Here is a 16,167-nt window from a genome sequence, read left to right as displayed (position 1 = left end):
CTGTTTTAACATAGAGGCTATAAAACACAAACACAGTTGACCCTGTTTTAACATAGAGGCTATACAACACAAACACAGTTGACCCTGTTTTAACATAGAGACTATACAACACAAACACAGTTGACCCTGTTTTAACATAGAGACTATACAACACAAACACAGTTGACCCTGTTTTAACATAGAGACTATAAAACACAAACACAGTTGACCCTGTTTTAACATAGAGGCTATAAAACACAAACACAGTTGACCCTGTTTTAACATAGAGACTATAAAACACAAACACAGTTGACCCTGTTTTAACATAGAGACTATAAAACACAAACACAGTTGACCCTGTTTTAACATAGAGACTATAAAACACAAACACAGTTGACCCTGTTTTAACATAGAGACTATAAAACACAAACACAGTTGACCCTGTTTTAACATAGAGGCTATAAAACACAAACACAGTTGACCCTGTTTTAACATAGAGGCTATACAACACAAACACAGTTGACCCTGTTTTAACATAGAGACTATAAAACACAAACACAGTTGACCCTGTTTTAACATAGAGACTATAAAACACAAACACAGTTGACCCTGTTTTAACATAGAGGCTATAAAACACAAACACAGTTGACCCTGTTTTAACATAGAGACTATAAAACACAAACACAGTTGACCCTGTTTTAACATAGAGACTATACAACACAAACACAGTTGACCCTGTTTTAACATAGAGACTATAAAACACAAACACAGTTGACCCTGTTTTAACATAGAGGCTATAAAACAAACAACACACACACACCCGACCCAGGGTATAATGAATTTAACAGCCATCTCATGGAGAATGGAGTTACTCACAGGCTTTATGAGTCAGAGAGAGGTGGGAAGAGAGAACAGGGAGAGAGAGAGAGAGAGAGAGAGAGAGAGAGACAGAGAGAGTGTATGTGTCCCTTTAGTCACCCCTCATGAGTCATATAATGTATAGAGAGACTATGGCCATTTTGGTTTGAACACATAACTATGACAATGCTCTTAGATAACATCACATCATTCTATGGCAGCCATTTTAGCACCTACTGGGGGCTACTGACTAGTAACAGTTCAGGGTGATGGTGAGGATTTTAAACCCAGCTGATTTAACAGAAATACAGTCCTTAGTCTTTTGACCAACTGGGTTTAATCCCGGGTCATCTGTGCGCCACAAGACTGTGTTCACCCGGTGAGCTAAAGTCTAGGTGGTTTGGTTACTGATCACTTGAGCTTGGTTCACCAAACGACCTCTGTTACATGCTCATATACTGCTAAACTGATCTAGAGTCCAAATGGTACTGTGAGAATTCCAATTCAGTACTGATCCAGATTCTTAGCGTACTGCAATGTTTTGTAGTTTGTGTTAGTGCTTTAGCTACTGCTCACATCAGAGAGAGGGAGGGAGAGAGAGGGAGGGGAGAGGGGTGAGCAAGAGGGAGGGAGAGAGAGACAGAGGGAGGGAGGGGAGAAAGAGAGGAACGAGAGAGAGATGGAAGAAAGATGGAGGGTAAAAGAGAAAGGAGAGAGAGAGAGAGAGAGAGAGAGAGAGAGAGAGAGAGAGAGAGAGAGAGAGAGAGAGAGATGGAAGAAAGATGGAGGGGAAAAGAGAAAGGAGAGAGAGAGAGAGAGAGAGAGAGACATCAAAGGAGAGGAAATGAAAGCTAAATGTAGCATCAGCATAATTTCACACTTCAGTAGAAATGAGGCCAATGCGGTAAATGCTCTCTCCCTCTCTTTCTCCCTCCCTCTCTCTTTCTCCCTCCCTCTCTCTTTCTCCCTCTCTTTCTCCCTCCCTCTCTCCTCCACCCTCCCTCTCTCTTTCTCCCTCCCTCTCTCTTTCTCCCTCCCTCTCTCTTTCTCCCTCCCTCTCTCTTTCTCCCTCTCTTTCTCCCTCCCTCTCTCTTTCTCCCTCCCTCTCTCTTTCTCCCTCTCTTTCTCCCTCCCTCTCTCACTCCCTCGCTATCTCCCTCTCTCTTTCTCCCTCCCTCGCTATCTCCCTCTCTCTTTCTCCCTCCCTCGCTCTCTCCCTCTCTTTCTCCCTCCCTCGCTATCTCCCTCTCTTTCTCCCTCCCTCTCTCTTTCTCCCTCCCTCGCTCACTCCCTCTCTCTTTCTCCCTCCCTCGCTCTCTCTTTCTCACCCTACCTTTCTCTCTCTCTCTCTCCTCTCCCTGCTATTTTTAGCTCTCTGGTGGATATAAAAAGCCCACTAAAGTGGGGAATGACTATAGACTGCCACTGTATGGGAAACCTTTGGTCTGTCTGTCTGTCTGTCTGTCTGTCTGTCTGCGTCTGTCTGTCTGTCTGTCTGTCTGTCTGTCTGTCTGTCTGTCTGTCTGTCTGTCTGTCTGTCTGTATGTGTCTGTATGTATGTGTCTGTATGTGTCTGTATGTGTGTGTTTGTGATCGACTATAGGTGAAAATACGGCAGAGACCAGGCCCAGCATGTAGCTTGTATATCAGTCGGAATGAAGAGTCCTTTCCCTTTGTAAATAACATTGAGTAAGGGCGCCTCCCTGCGTGTATATATGTTACTGCACCCTGCTGTTTGATACTGTATCAACTCGGTGTCCAGATGCGTATAGCGGATACATTGAAAGCAGCTCACACTCCGGGCACACACCGGGAAAGAGAAAATACTTACATTAATATCTGATGTTCGATAGACCTACATAAAGCGCCACAACCGAAATGTTTGTGCAATTGTATAATACCGATTGGTTTTCGATTTGGAACAAGGGCCATCTTATTGAACTCCCGTAACCACTGATCTAGGATCTGCTCATCCTCCCCAATTCTAACCTTAACCATTGGTGGGAAAAACGCAAAACTGAACTTAGATCGACGTCTAACGGCAACTTCATCCTTTATGGTCTGAACCAACCCTTTTGTTTTTCTCAAGGGGGAAATCAAGTTGGTGTGTGAGAGCGCTAGCTGGCTGTCAGAAGTGACGGAGTGAGGGAGGGGGGAATAGGGTGGACAGACACCGCTAGCCAACAGAGGGGGTGGCGTTTGATTCGGTAAAAACCGAGATTGAACGAACGGACTGTGGAACCAACGAAGCTGCCCCTTTAAATCAGGAATACAGCGCATTCGGAGGTGAGTTGGGAAATATCATTCTATTTTATCTGTTTATATCACCTCTTTACAGAACCGTGTACTTATTTGCGGTTTATGTGCGCTTGTCTTCCCGATTTTGGTCATGGAAAAGCAGCGCTTAAGGGAAAGAGAGAGTCATCGGTCACGAATTCGGGTTTCCCAAGCCAGGGCGGAGAGAGAGAGAGGGTGGGGAGGAGAGGAACTGGGGGACAGGGTCTGTGCGAGAAACGTTATCAAAACGTCGGTAGCGCACACTGTAGCTGATAGATCAGAGGGAAGCAGCGATGTCTAAAACAGCTGGATGGTTTGAGGGAAGTGTCAAATTTGCTTACTAGGCTCTTTGCAAGGCATGCATTATTTCCAACAGGCGAATAGCTTCCATACGCATTCTAACGACATGTCAACAGCCTATTCTCCGGCTGAGATTCGACTATGCAGTAGGCCTATTACCGTAGTAGGCCCATATGTGTGTGTGTGTGTGTGTGTGTGTGTGTGTGTGTGTGTGTGTGGCCGAGGACCCACTGTTCCATCCGTCAAAATGCCCGCATTGTGTTTTCAATCGGCAGAACAAGCTTACTGTGGCATGCAGGGGCAACACATAGACCCATGTAGTCCATTGTTGGGAATTTACGCGTGTCGAGTCAGCTATAGGGTCCATATTGGATGCTCAGCTATTTCTTTAGCCTACCAGTGGAATCGCCATGAACTGATAAATACCGTCAAATTAATACAGTGTATTGTCTAATCATGTCAGCCTACTAATGTGATGGTCTATACTAGCACACTGCACAAGACACGACGATACTGTTTCTAACTGGCTATTCGTTGGCCTATAGGCCTGGATATAATTCTGAGGGTCAAAATAATGATCCAGACTGTCAAACAATGCTTCAGGTCACTTACCCTTTGTCTGGGAATGAGAGAATATACCCTCGTCGGGAAAGTTTGAAACTAGTTGGAACATCAACAGGCGTATGAAATTAGCTCAGTGGATAGGCCAGCAGCTTCTGAAGTTTTAACGGATATGGCAGCATGTATGACCGTTTTCTTTGCATGCCTTCCATTTTATCTTGCGTATTTACTGCCTTTAAACTGTCAAACTTTAAATATAGTTATTAGCTCATACATAATGTACTCACACACACACACACACACACACACACACACACACACACACACGCACACACACACACACACAGCCCTAATTAGAGCCATTAATCTCAAGGTCCTCCACAGTAGAGTAATTACAGTACGACTCCTGAGAGAGGGAGAGAGAGTGAGAAAGAGAGGGAGAGAGAGGCCCATATTTTCTAGTGAATAGTTTGGTACAGAATGTATTGAAACAATGGGAACTTTCTAGCACGTGACACAATTAACTTGTTTCTGCGAATCCAAAATAAATGAAAGACAGTTATTCATTACTATGTAGCTGAAACGTTTATATGACTGTAAAATAATAGTCACCAAATGTTATATCTACAGTACCTTCATCACTCCAGTATTCCTGCTCATTGTAGATATGGTATTGGAACTGACCCTGTATATAGTATGTTTATACATATACATATCTACCTCCATCACTCCAGTATTCCTGCTCATTGTAGATATGGTATTGGAACTGACCCTGTATATAGTATGTTTATACATATCTACCTTCATCACTCCAGTATTCCTGCTCATTGTAGATATGTTATTGGAACTGACCCTGTATATAGTATGTTTATACATATCTACCTTCATCACTCCAGTATTCCTGCTCATTGTAGATATGGTATTGGTACTGACCCTGTATATAGTATGTTTATACATATCTACCTTCATCACTCCAGTATTCCTGCTCATTGTAGATATGGTATTGGAACTGACCCTGTATATAGTATGTTTATCCATATACATATCTACCTTCATCACTCCAGTATTCCTGCTCATTGTAGATATGGTATTGGAACTGACCCTGTATATAGTATGTTTATCCATATACATATCTACCTTCATCACTCCAGTATTCCTGCTCATTGTAGATATGGTATTGGAACTGACCCTGTATATAGTATGTTTATCCATATACATATCTACCTTCATCACTCCAGTATTCCTGCTCATTGTAGATATGGTATTGGAACTGACCCTGTATATAGTATGTTTATACATATCTACCTTCATCACTCCAGTATTCCTGCTCATTGTAGATATGGTATTGGTACTGACCCTGTATATAGTATGTTTATACATATACATATCTACCTTCATCACTCCAGTATTCCTGCTAATTGTAGATATGGTATTGGTACTGACCCTGTATATAGTATGTTTATACATATACATATCTACCTCCATCACTCCAGTATTCCTGCTCATTGTAAATATGGTATTGGAACTGACCCTGTATTTCGTATGTTTATACATTGTCACGTCCTGGCCAGTATAAGGGTTAATTGTTATTGTAGTTTGGTCAGGACGTGGCAGAGGGTATTTGTTTTATGTGGTTCGGGGTGGTGTGTTTGTTGAAGGGCGTTTGATTTATTATTTCCGGGTTTTGGTTTATGTTCTATGTTTAGGTATTTCTATGTTTAGTCGAGTGAGTGTATTTCTATGTTAGGTTAATGGGGGGGTTGGGACTCTCAATTGGAGGCATGTGCTTCCTCGTTGCCTCTGATTGAGAGTCCTATATATGGGTAATTGTTTGGTGTAGGTTTTGTGGGAGATTGTTTCTTGTCTAGCGTGTGTGAGCCTGTTTCTTGTCTAGCGTGTGTGAGCCTGAGAAGACTGTTTCGTTGATCGTGAGTTCGTTTTGTTATTTTGGTGTTCATTTTGAGTTAATAAAAGTTCAAGATGAGCAACCACATACCTGCTGCATTTTGGTCCTCCTTTCCCAACAACAACCGTGACAGAATCTCCCACCACAAATGGACCAAGCAGCAGAGGAAGGAGCAACAGGTGGATTATAAGGAGCAGAGGGAATTTGAGTTGGACTATGGTGAGAGATGGACTTGGGAGGAGATTTTGGGGGGAAAAGGCTCCTACACTTGGGAGGAGATCCAAGCAGGAAAGGATCGCCTTCCATGGGGACAGGTGGTAAGAGAGAGGGAGCAAAGGCGAAAGGCTGGTAAGGACCGGGAACGTTACCGAGGAACACGACTGGCGTTGAAGCACGAGAGGCACCCCCAATAATTGTTTTTTGGGGGGCACACGGGTAGTTTGGCTGGGCCAAGGGTGAGGCATAAGCCAGCTACCCGTGTTTATATGGAGGAGCGTATGAGGTGGAGGGCGCCATGTTTTGCGGAAGAGCGCACAATCTCGCCCATACGCACGCACAGTCCGGTGCGAGTTATTCCAGCCCCTCGCAGGTGCTGTGCTAGAGTGGGCATCCAGCCTGGTAGGAGGATGCCTACGCAGCGCATCTGGTCGCCGGTACGCCTCCTAGGACCAATCTACCCAACTCCCGCTCTACGCACGGCAACCATCAGGCCCCTGCACAGCCCAGTCCGCCCTGTACGAGCACCCCGCTCGTGCAGGGCTACTAGTTCCATCCAGCCAGGACGGGTTGTGCAGGAGGTAAGATCAAGACCGCCTGTGCGCCTCCATAGCACGGTGTTTCCAGTTCCTGTCTCTCGTGCGGACCCGGAAGTGCGTCAGCCCAGTCCGACTCGTCCTGTTCCCACTCCCCGCACTAGCCTGGAGGTGCGTGTTCCCAGTCTGGTACGTCCAGTACCAGCACCAGGCTTCAAGTGCGTCAGCCCAGTCCGACTCGTCCTGTTCCCGCTCCCCGCACTAGCCTGGAGGTGCGTGTTCCCAGGCTGATAATCCCAGTACCAGCACCACCCACCAGGCTTCCAGTGCGTTGGCTCAGTCAGGAGACGCCAGAGCTGCCCGTCAGTCAGGAGTCGCCAGAGCCGCCCGTCAGTCAGGAGTCGCCAGAGCCGCCCGTCAGTCAGGAGTCGCCAGAGCCGCCCGTCAGTCAGGAGTCGCCAGAGCCGCCCGTCAGTCAGGAGTCGCCAGAGCCGCCCGTCAGTCAGGAGTCGCCAGAGCCGCCCGTCAGTCAGCAGTCGCCAGAGCCGCCCGTCAGTCAGGAGTCGCCAGAGCCGCCCGTCAGTCAGGAGTCGCCAGAGCCGCCCGTCAGTCAGGAGTCGCCAGAGCTGCCCGTCAGTCAGGAGCCGCCAGAGCGGCCCGTCAGTCAGGAGGCCCCTGCACAGTCAGGAGCTGCCAGAGTGGCCCGACTGCCCGGAGATGCCAGAGTGGCCCGACTGCCCGGAGATGCCAGAGTGGCCCGACTGCCCGGAGATGCCAGAGTGGCCCGACTGCCCGGAGATGCCAGAGTGGCCCGACTGCCCGGAGATGCCAGAGTGGCCCGACTGCCCGGAGATGCCAGAGTGGCCCGACTGCCCGGATCAGCCAGAGTGGCCCGACGGCCCGGATCAGCCAGTGGCCCGACGGCCCGGATCAGCCAGAGTGGCCCGACGGCCCGGATCAGCCAGAGTGGCCCGACGGCCCGGATCAGCCAGAGTGGCCCGACGGCCCGGATCAGCCAGAGTGGCCCGTCGGCCCGGATCAGCCAGAGTGGCCCGTCGGCCCGGATCAGCCAGAGTGGCCCGTCGGCCCGGATCAGCCAGAGTGGCCCGTCGGCCCAGAGTCTGCTGATGACCAAAAATCAAGGGAGTCTAGCAGCAACCCTAAACTGAGTAAGCCTGACATTTCAGAACTTAAAGTAATTAACGGTTTAATTGATGAGTCTGCATACAGGGTGGAGAGGAGGTCTGCCCATGATCCAGAGCAGGGGGAGTCTGCCTACGGTCCGAGGCTGATCGGGTCGGTCGGCACTCTGGAGGACAATAGGCCGGAGCCTGAACCACCACCTGCATAGGTGGGTTGGGGAGGGGGGGTCTAGCACAAGTGCCGTCGGTGACGGCAGCCACCCTCCCTTCCCTCCCTTTAGTAGAGGGGGATTTTTTGTTGTTGTTTGGGGTTTTGTTATTCTTGAGGTGCTTCCGGGGTTATAACTTTTAGGGGGGTACTGTCACGTCCTGGCCAGTATAAGGGTTAATTGTTATTGTAGTTTGGTCAGGACGTGTATTATGTATTATGTATTTCTATGTGTAGTCTGGTTAATGTATTTCTATGTTAGGTTGATTGGGGTTTGGGACTCTCAATTGGAGGCAGGTGCTTCCTCGATGCCTCTGATTGAGAGTCCTATATATGGGTAATTGTTTGGTGTAGGTTTTTGTGGGAGATTGTTTCTTGTCTAGCGTGTATGAGCCTGAGAAGACTGTTCGGTGATCATGAGTTTGTTTTGTTGTTTTGGTGTTCATTTTGAGTTTAATAAATGTTCAAGATGAACAAACACAGTCCTGCTGCATTTTGGTCCTCCTTCACCATCGATAACCGTGACAAACATACTATATACAGGGTCAGTTCCAATACCATATCTACAATGAGCAGGAATACTGGAGTGATGAAGGTAGATATGTATAAACATACTATATACAGGGTCAGTTCCAATACCATATCTACAATGAGCAGGAATACTGGAGTGATGAAGGTAGATATGTATAAACATACTATATACAGGGTCAGTTCCAATACCATATCTACAATGAGCAGGAATACTGGAGTGATGAAGGTAGATATGTATATGGATAAACATACTATATACAGGGTCAGTTCCAATACCATATCTACAATGAGCAGGAATACTGGAGTGATGGAGGTAGATATGTATATGGATAAACATACTATACTACTGGGAACACGCACCTCCAGGCTAGTGCGGGGAGCGGGAACAGGACGAGTCGGACTGGGCTGACGCACTTGAAACCTGGTGCGTGGTGCTGGTACTGGACGTGCCAGACTGGGAACACGCACCTCTAGGCTAGTGCGTGAAGCGGGAACAGGATATATAGGACCTTGGAGGCTTACTGGCGGTCTCAAGCTTAAACCTGGCATCGCCCTTTCTAGCTGAATGCCCACTACCCCCTGGTAAATGCGGGGCGCTGGTATAGCGCGTACTGGCCTAAAAACACTTGGCCTTGCCATAATACTCATTACCCCGAAGCACGAGACCTGTCCATTAACTGGCTTCTGTGAAACAGTCCGGGGATTTGGCCTGGGGCTCCAAACTTGCCCCGCCAAACTACCCATATGCCCCCCCCAAAAAAATTATTGGGGCTGCCTCTCGGGTTTAATCGCCAGTCGTGTTCCTCGGTAGCATTCCCGGTCTTTGCTCCATTTCTTCCATGGGCCCTCTCCGGCCATAACTTGCTCCCATGTCCATTTCTCCCGTTTGTCCAATTCAAATTCCCTCTGCTCCTTCCAGTCCACCTGTTGCTCCTTCCTCTGCTGCTTGGTCCTTTTGTGTTGGGAGATTCTGTCACGGTTATCGATGGTGAAGGAGGACCAAAATGCAGCAGGACTGTGTTTGTTCATCTTGAACATTTATTAAACTCAAAATTAGCACCAAAACAACAAAACAAACTCATGATCACCGAACAGTCTTCTCAGGCTCATACACGCTAGACAAGAAACAATCTCCCACAAAAACCTACACCAAACAATTACCCATATATAGGACTCTCAATCAGAGGCAACGAGGAAGCACCTGCCTCCAATTGAGAGTCCTAAACCCCAATCAACCTAACATAGAAATACATTAACCAGACTACACATAGAAATACATAAACATAGACCATAAACCAAAAACCCGGAAATAATAAATCAAACGCCCTTTTACCAAAACACCACCCCGAACCACATAAAACAAATACCCTCTGCCACGTCCTGACCAAACTACAATAATAATTAACCCTTATACTGGCCAGGACGTGACAATGTTTACTTAGTTATTGTGTTTCTTCATATTTCTTCTTATTTCTCGTATGTTTTTTTCTAGTATTACATTGTTATTGATTACTGCATTGTTGGGTGTTGAGTCTGAAAGAAAGGTATTTCACTGTACTTGCGCATGTGATATTAAAAACTTGAAACTTCTACTCTGCAGGAGGTGAAGGTTTACAGCTGACCATCTGACCTGAGGTCACAACCACTCCTGTCCATCTGAGTGACCCAACTCACCTGGTCAGCCCTTCCCCTGCACACACACACACACACCTGCCCTACCTGGTACACCTGTCTACCAACCCAACACACACCTGTCCTGCCTGGTACACCTGTCTACCAACCCAACAGACACCTGTCCCATCTGGTACACCTGTCTACCAACCCAACACACACCTGTCCCGCCTGGTACACCTGTCTACCAACCCAACACACACCTGTCCCACCTGGTACACCTGTCTACCAACCCAACACACACCTGTCCCACCTGGTACACCTGTCTACCAACCCAACACACACCTGTCCCACCTGGTACACCTGTCTACCAACCCAACACACACCTGTCCCACCTGGTACACCTGTCTACCAACCCAACACACACCTGTCCCACCTGGTACACCTGTCTACCAACCCAACACACACCTGTCTGGCCACTGGAGCAGACTCCAATCTGCACACCATCCACTAGGTAGGTAGTGTGTGATTTAGGACAATCAAGCCTGAGAAAAGAATCTGATGACTGTAGCAGAAAACCACATGAGGGCAGTATAAAGCTGCTTTTAAATTATTTATTTCTCTCCCCCCCCCCATAGTGGGGGTGTGTGTGTATTGATGGATCAGGATGTCAACCAATAACAACATCGCCCAGGCCAGGAAACTGGTGGAACAACTGAGGATCGAGGCAGGGATCGAGCGTATTAAGGTGTGTGTCAACACTAAGGTTTTTATTAGCATGTTAGAAGCAATCCACTGTTTGATTTTTTTACCTAGGCAACTCAGTTAAGAACAAATTCTTATTTTCAATGACAGCCTAGGAACAGTGGGTTAACTGCCTTGTTCAGGGGCAGAACGACAGATTTGTACCTTGGGGATTTGAACTTGCAACCTTTCAGTTACTAGCCCAACACTCTAACCACTAGGCTACCCTGCTGCCCCACTGTAAGGAACAGTTCACTGTAAGGAGAAATCCACTGTAAGGAGAAACCCACTGTAAGGAGCAGTCCACAGTAAGGAGAAATCCACTGTAAGGAGCAGTCCACTGTAAGGAGCAGTCCACAGTAAGGAGCAGTCCACTGTAAGGAGAAACCCACTGTAAGGAGCAGTCCACAGTAAGGAGCAGTCCACTGTAAGGAGAAACCCACTGTAAGGAGCAGTCCACTGTAAGGAGCAGTCCACTGTAAGGAGAAACCCACTGTAAGGAGAAATCCACTGTAAGGAGAAACCCACTGTAAGGAGCAGTCCACTGTAAGGAGCAGTCCACTGTAAGGAGAAACCCACTGTAAGGAGAAACCCACTGTAAGGAGAAATCCACTGTAAGGAGAAACCCACTGTAAGGAGCAGTCCACTGTAAGGAGCGGTCCACTGTAAGGAGCAGTCCACTGTAAGGAGAAACCCACTGTAAGGAGAAATCCACTGTAAGGAGCAGTCCACTGTAAGGAGAAACCCACTGTAAGGAGCAGTCCACTGTAAGGAGCAGTCCACTGTAAGGAGCAGTCCACTGTAAGGAGAAATCCACTGTAAGGAGCAGTCCACTGTAAGGAGCAGTCCACTGTAAGGAGCAGTCCACTGTAAGGAGAAACCCACTGTAAGGAGAAATCCACTGTAAGGAGCAGTCCACTGTAAGGAGAAACCCACTGTAAGGAGCAGTCCACTGTAAGGAGCAGTCCACTGTAAGGAGAAACCCACTGTAAGGAGCAGTCCACTGTAAGGAGCAGTCCACTGTAAGGAGAAACCCACTGTAAGGAGCAGTCCACTGTAAGGAGCAGTCCACTGTAAGGAGAAACCCACTGTAAGGAGCAGTCCACTGTAAGGAGAAACCCACTGTAAGGAGCAGTCCACTGTAAGGAGCAGTCCACTGTAAGGAGAAACCCACTGTAAGGAGCAGTCCACTGTAAGGAGCAGTCCACTGTAAGGAGAAACCCACTGTAAGGAGCAGTCCACTGTAAGGAGAAACCCACTGTAAGGAGCAGTCCACTGTAAGGAGCAGTCCACTGTAAGGAGCAGTCCACTGTTGCCAAAGCATCACAATATCCCTCTACCTGCCTCCTCTCTCTCTCTCCCCTTCTCTCTCTACCCCTCCTATCTTTCTCTCTACTCTATCCGCCTTCTCTCCCTCTCACTCTCCCCTTCTCTCTCTCATCCTGCCGCTCTCTCTCTCTCGCTCTCTCCAGGTGTCTAAGGCAGCAGCAGACCTGATGAGTTACTGTGAGCAGCACGCCCATAACGACCCGCTCCTCGTTGGCGTCCCAACGTCAGAAAACCCTTTCAAAGACAAGAAACCCTGCATCATTCTATAGCTGCACACTCGTCTCTGCCCATCTCTCTCACACACACACACACACACACACACACACACACACACACACACACACACACACACACACACACACACACACACACACACACACACACACACACACACACACACACACACACACACACACACACACACACACAGAGAAAGGAAATAGCCACTCTGGAAAAGCGCCCTACTCAATAGCCACAGCTAGGGGGCGGTGTCTGTGTTCACAGGACACATTACCACATTAGTGATATTAGCCCTGAGTTGTTTCTCTGTGGTGCTGAGGGTAAGCCTGCACTAACATGCAGCCCTACCTGATACTGGTTACTGACTCACCCACAGAGATAGTGACACTCAAGTGGAGATGACAGATTTACTTCAAAAAGGGATTAGGACAATTATCTTAATAGGAATCCACTGTCGCCTACATGAAGTCATAGGCTGATGTATAGCATGTATTTTAGTGAATCAATGATTTATTGATTCATTGATTAATCAATAGACTGATAGCATGTATCTGGGTGCTGTGGAATGAGGGGTGTAAGGTACATGAGGGTAAGGAGTGAGGTGGGGGGTGTATGTGTGACCAATCTGGTGTAAAACCTGGGTCGTCCATGTGATGCAAGATGTGTTAGCCCTGTCAGCTAAAGCCTAGCCATTAGCCGTGGAAGCTAATACAAGTCTTCAGGTCTCAGGCATGGATACCCATCACTAAACCACCGTGGCTATACATGGTGTGTTTGTTAGCCATATAGTGGCTGACTTGCCACTGACTTGCTAAGTATCACAATGGGGATGGCCCCTTCCTGAAACCTTGGGCCAATGGTAATGTCAGTGTTTTTGTGAACACTGAGCAGGTTGGTACATGCTGCATATGTACCCACTGGGTTTAAACCCGGATCATCTGCAATGCCACTAGACTGTGTTAGCCCACTGAGCTAAAGCATAGGCTACATACTCCCCCACTCTAGCGACGGTTATCGATCAACAGTGTTTCTGCTTTGGTTTTGAATTCTTGGTCAGTGGGTTTTCTATAGGCCAAAACTCCAGCTGTGTCCACTTGTGGAGTAAGTTGCTCATAGACACTGATCTAAGATCAGTCTTGTGTTTTCCCTCTAATGGTAAAGGTTAGGATTTAGGGAGGGTCATCTGATGCTAGATCTGTGTCTAAAAGGCTGCGTTTACACAGGCAGCCTAATTCAGATCTTTGTCCACTAATTGGTCTTTTGACCAATCAGATCAGCTCTTTTTCCAATAATTGGGCAAAAGACCAGAATTGTGCTGCCTGTGTAAACGCAGCCTAATGAAACTTTTATCGTGAGTACTGCCAAGTACTGAGAGGCTAACTGTGTTCAAGTTTTTAACGCCAGAAGTATATATATATATATATATATATATATATATATATATTATATATATATATGTTTTTTTATTAATTATTGTTTCGATATTTTGTCCATTTATTGCCATACACTTAGCAGATACTGTAGGTTTCCATTCACTCCTTAACTTTACACTTGAGGCAAAAGTTTACCTTAACCACAGATCTAGGATCAGATTATCCTCCCCAATCTTAACTTGAACCATAAGGGGGTGTACAAATATCTGATCCTATATCAGTGGTTAGATACATCACTAGTTCTGCCATGAGAGCAAGCATCACATCATGAGCTTTGCTTATTGGCTCGTCATGTGTTTTATTGAGGAACAAGAGCCAATTACAAAGTGTTGTCCTGTCTCCCAACCTCCACAGACCCAGTTCTCTACTCCCAAACCAAACTTGATTGTAAAAAATGTAAAAGACGCTAGAGAAAATAAAAATAAAAGTGTATAAACTTTCTTTAAGTGCAGAAGTGATACGTTTTGAGAGTAGCTTTTTGGGTTTTGGTTTGAGTTTCTTTCTAAATAGAAGCAGGTCAGTCGAGTATTATTATCGAACTGTACAGTGTTTGTAAGATAAAACCTAGGCCAGAATTCAATCAAAGTGCATCAAACTTTTTCCACCAAAAAAAACAAAATGCGCTTTAATAGAATGTCAGCCTGTTGCAGAATCTTTTCTGTGGACGTTCAATTTTTGCGTAAATGTTTCCCTTCTGTCAGAATTTAGTCTGTTTGTTTCCTCATTCAGCTTGAGGCAGGTTCACACACACACACACACACACACACACACACACACACACACACACACACACACACACACACACACACACACACACACACACACACACACACACAATCCCCTAGTGACTAAACGGGGAGCCAACCACATCTACAAAGCAGTGAAGTGGCCGTACTTGTAGCACTGTGAGAAACAAACCTGAACCATTAAAACACTGTCTCTCTCTCACACACACAGACACACACACACACAGTTTCCTAATGTCTTTTACAATTGATTATCTGAGGGACAATCTTGCTATTTCTTAATTCCTTCATTCCATGGACAGTTATTTTTGATTGATTGATTGGTTGATTGATGGTTTGCCTTGTTGTGGTGTATTGTGTTGTATGCTGGTTAGGACCAGGAGTTTTACCTGGTCAGGTCACATGGTCAGGAACAACGTTCTAGCCCTAGACTTGAGAATACTTGAGAGTATTTGAGTTAACAGTCTTTAAAGAGGACACAAAGCTCTAGAACGGAAGTCTTGTGGTGCTCCCATTCCCACATCATTCACTATAGCTGATCTAGGTCAGTTTAAAGTTTTCTCCCCCTAAAGATTATGTCAAGATTTGGGGAATGGAATCTGATCCTAGATCTTACCCAGAGCAGAAGGCTAGAACTCTAAAACTAATTTCTGTCCCTAGACACTGACCTCGGGTCAGTTTTACCTGGACTCATCATTGTGTTTTTAACTCCTGTGTATGCATATACAGTATGTATCTCTGGTAACGCTTTGTTTTACAGTCTCCTTTAACTTGGTATTTGCTTAGAAATAACACTGTAAAAACATCTGTTTTGTTGCAAGCGAGGACTATTTGGTACCAGGTTGAAAGTCCCCATTGTTACCACAGTGTGTTCATTCCAGCTGGGACAGGACTGTAAAGTAAAGCGTTACTGTATCTTTTTGCCTTGATTCATTGTGAATGATCAGTTATTGATTATGAAGGAAATGTAATATCTATTTTTTGTATCTGGTCGCTCTGATGTGCCATAACTCATGTTTTCTTGCACACTGTTCATATTTTACAGTTAAATACTTTACTGTTAAGACTTAACTGTTCATATTTTACAGTTAAATACTTTACTGTTAAGAGTTTACTGTTCATATTTTACAGTTAAATATTTTAATGTTAAGAGTTTACTGTTCATATTTTACAGATAAATACTTTACTGTTAAGACTTTACTGTTCATATTTTACAGTTAAATACTTTACTGTTAAGACTTTACTGTTCATATTTTACAGTTAAATACTTTACTGTTAAGACTTTACTGTTCATATGTTTGTGGATATTGCTGTTAAAAAAAGATGATATTGAAAAGTAGACAACAGTAATAAACATATGATAACGCATGTGTTGTTCTGACCTGCTCCTTATCTTCTTACACACACACACACACACACACACACACACACACACACACACACACACACACACACACACACACACACACACACACACACACACACACACACACACACACCCACACACACACACACACACACACACACAGAGGTTGTTTGAAAGTGACCAT

At 45.8% G+C, this 16,167-nt stretch overlaps 1 protein-coding gene across 1 annotated transcript; it reads left to right on the top strand.

Annotated features, from left to right (window-relative positions):
* The first annotated feature begins 2,611 nt into the window (after positions 1 to 2,611).
* LOC106575248 (guanine nucleotide-binding protein G(I)/G(S)/G(O) subunit gamma-7) lies at positions 2,612 to 15,985 on the top strand. The gene is made up of 4 exons (XM_045698952.2): positions 2,612 to 3,123; positions 10,115 to 10,639; positions 10,764 to 10,873; positions 12,342 to 15,985. The coding sequence occupies exons 3-4, from the start codon at positions 10,793 to 10,795 to the stop codon at positions 12,465 to 12,467; spliced, it is 207 nt and encodes a 68-aa protein (XP_045554908.1). The 5' UTR covers positions 2,612 to 3,123; positions 10,115 to 10,639; positions 10,764 to 10,792; the 3' UTR covers positions 12,468 to 15,985.
* Positions 15,986 to 16,167: the final 182 nt, after the last annotated feature.

The sequence above is a fragment of the Salmo salar genome, chromosome 17, assembly GCF_965601325.2.
Source record: "Salmo salar chromosome 17, fSalSal1, whole genome shotgun sequence".
Taxonomy (NCBI): domain Eukaryota; kingdom Metazoa; phylum Chordata; class Actinopteri; order Salmoniformes; family Salmonidae; genus Salmo; species Salmo salar.
This window is presented reverse-complemented; position numbering and strand designations above follow the sequence as displayed.

Coding starts and splice junctions, on each gene's coding strand:
- LOC106575248 (XM_045698952.2), top strand. CDS start 10,793: ATGTCAACCAATAACAACATCGCCCAGGCCAGGAAACTGGTGGAACAA. Junction 10,874..12,341: donor CAGGGATCGAGCGTATTAAG/GTGTGTGTCAAC, acceptor CGCTCTCTCCAG/GTGTCTAAGGCAGCAGCAGA.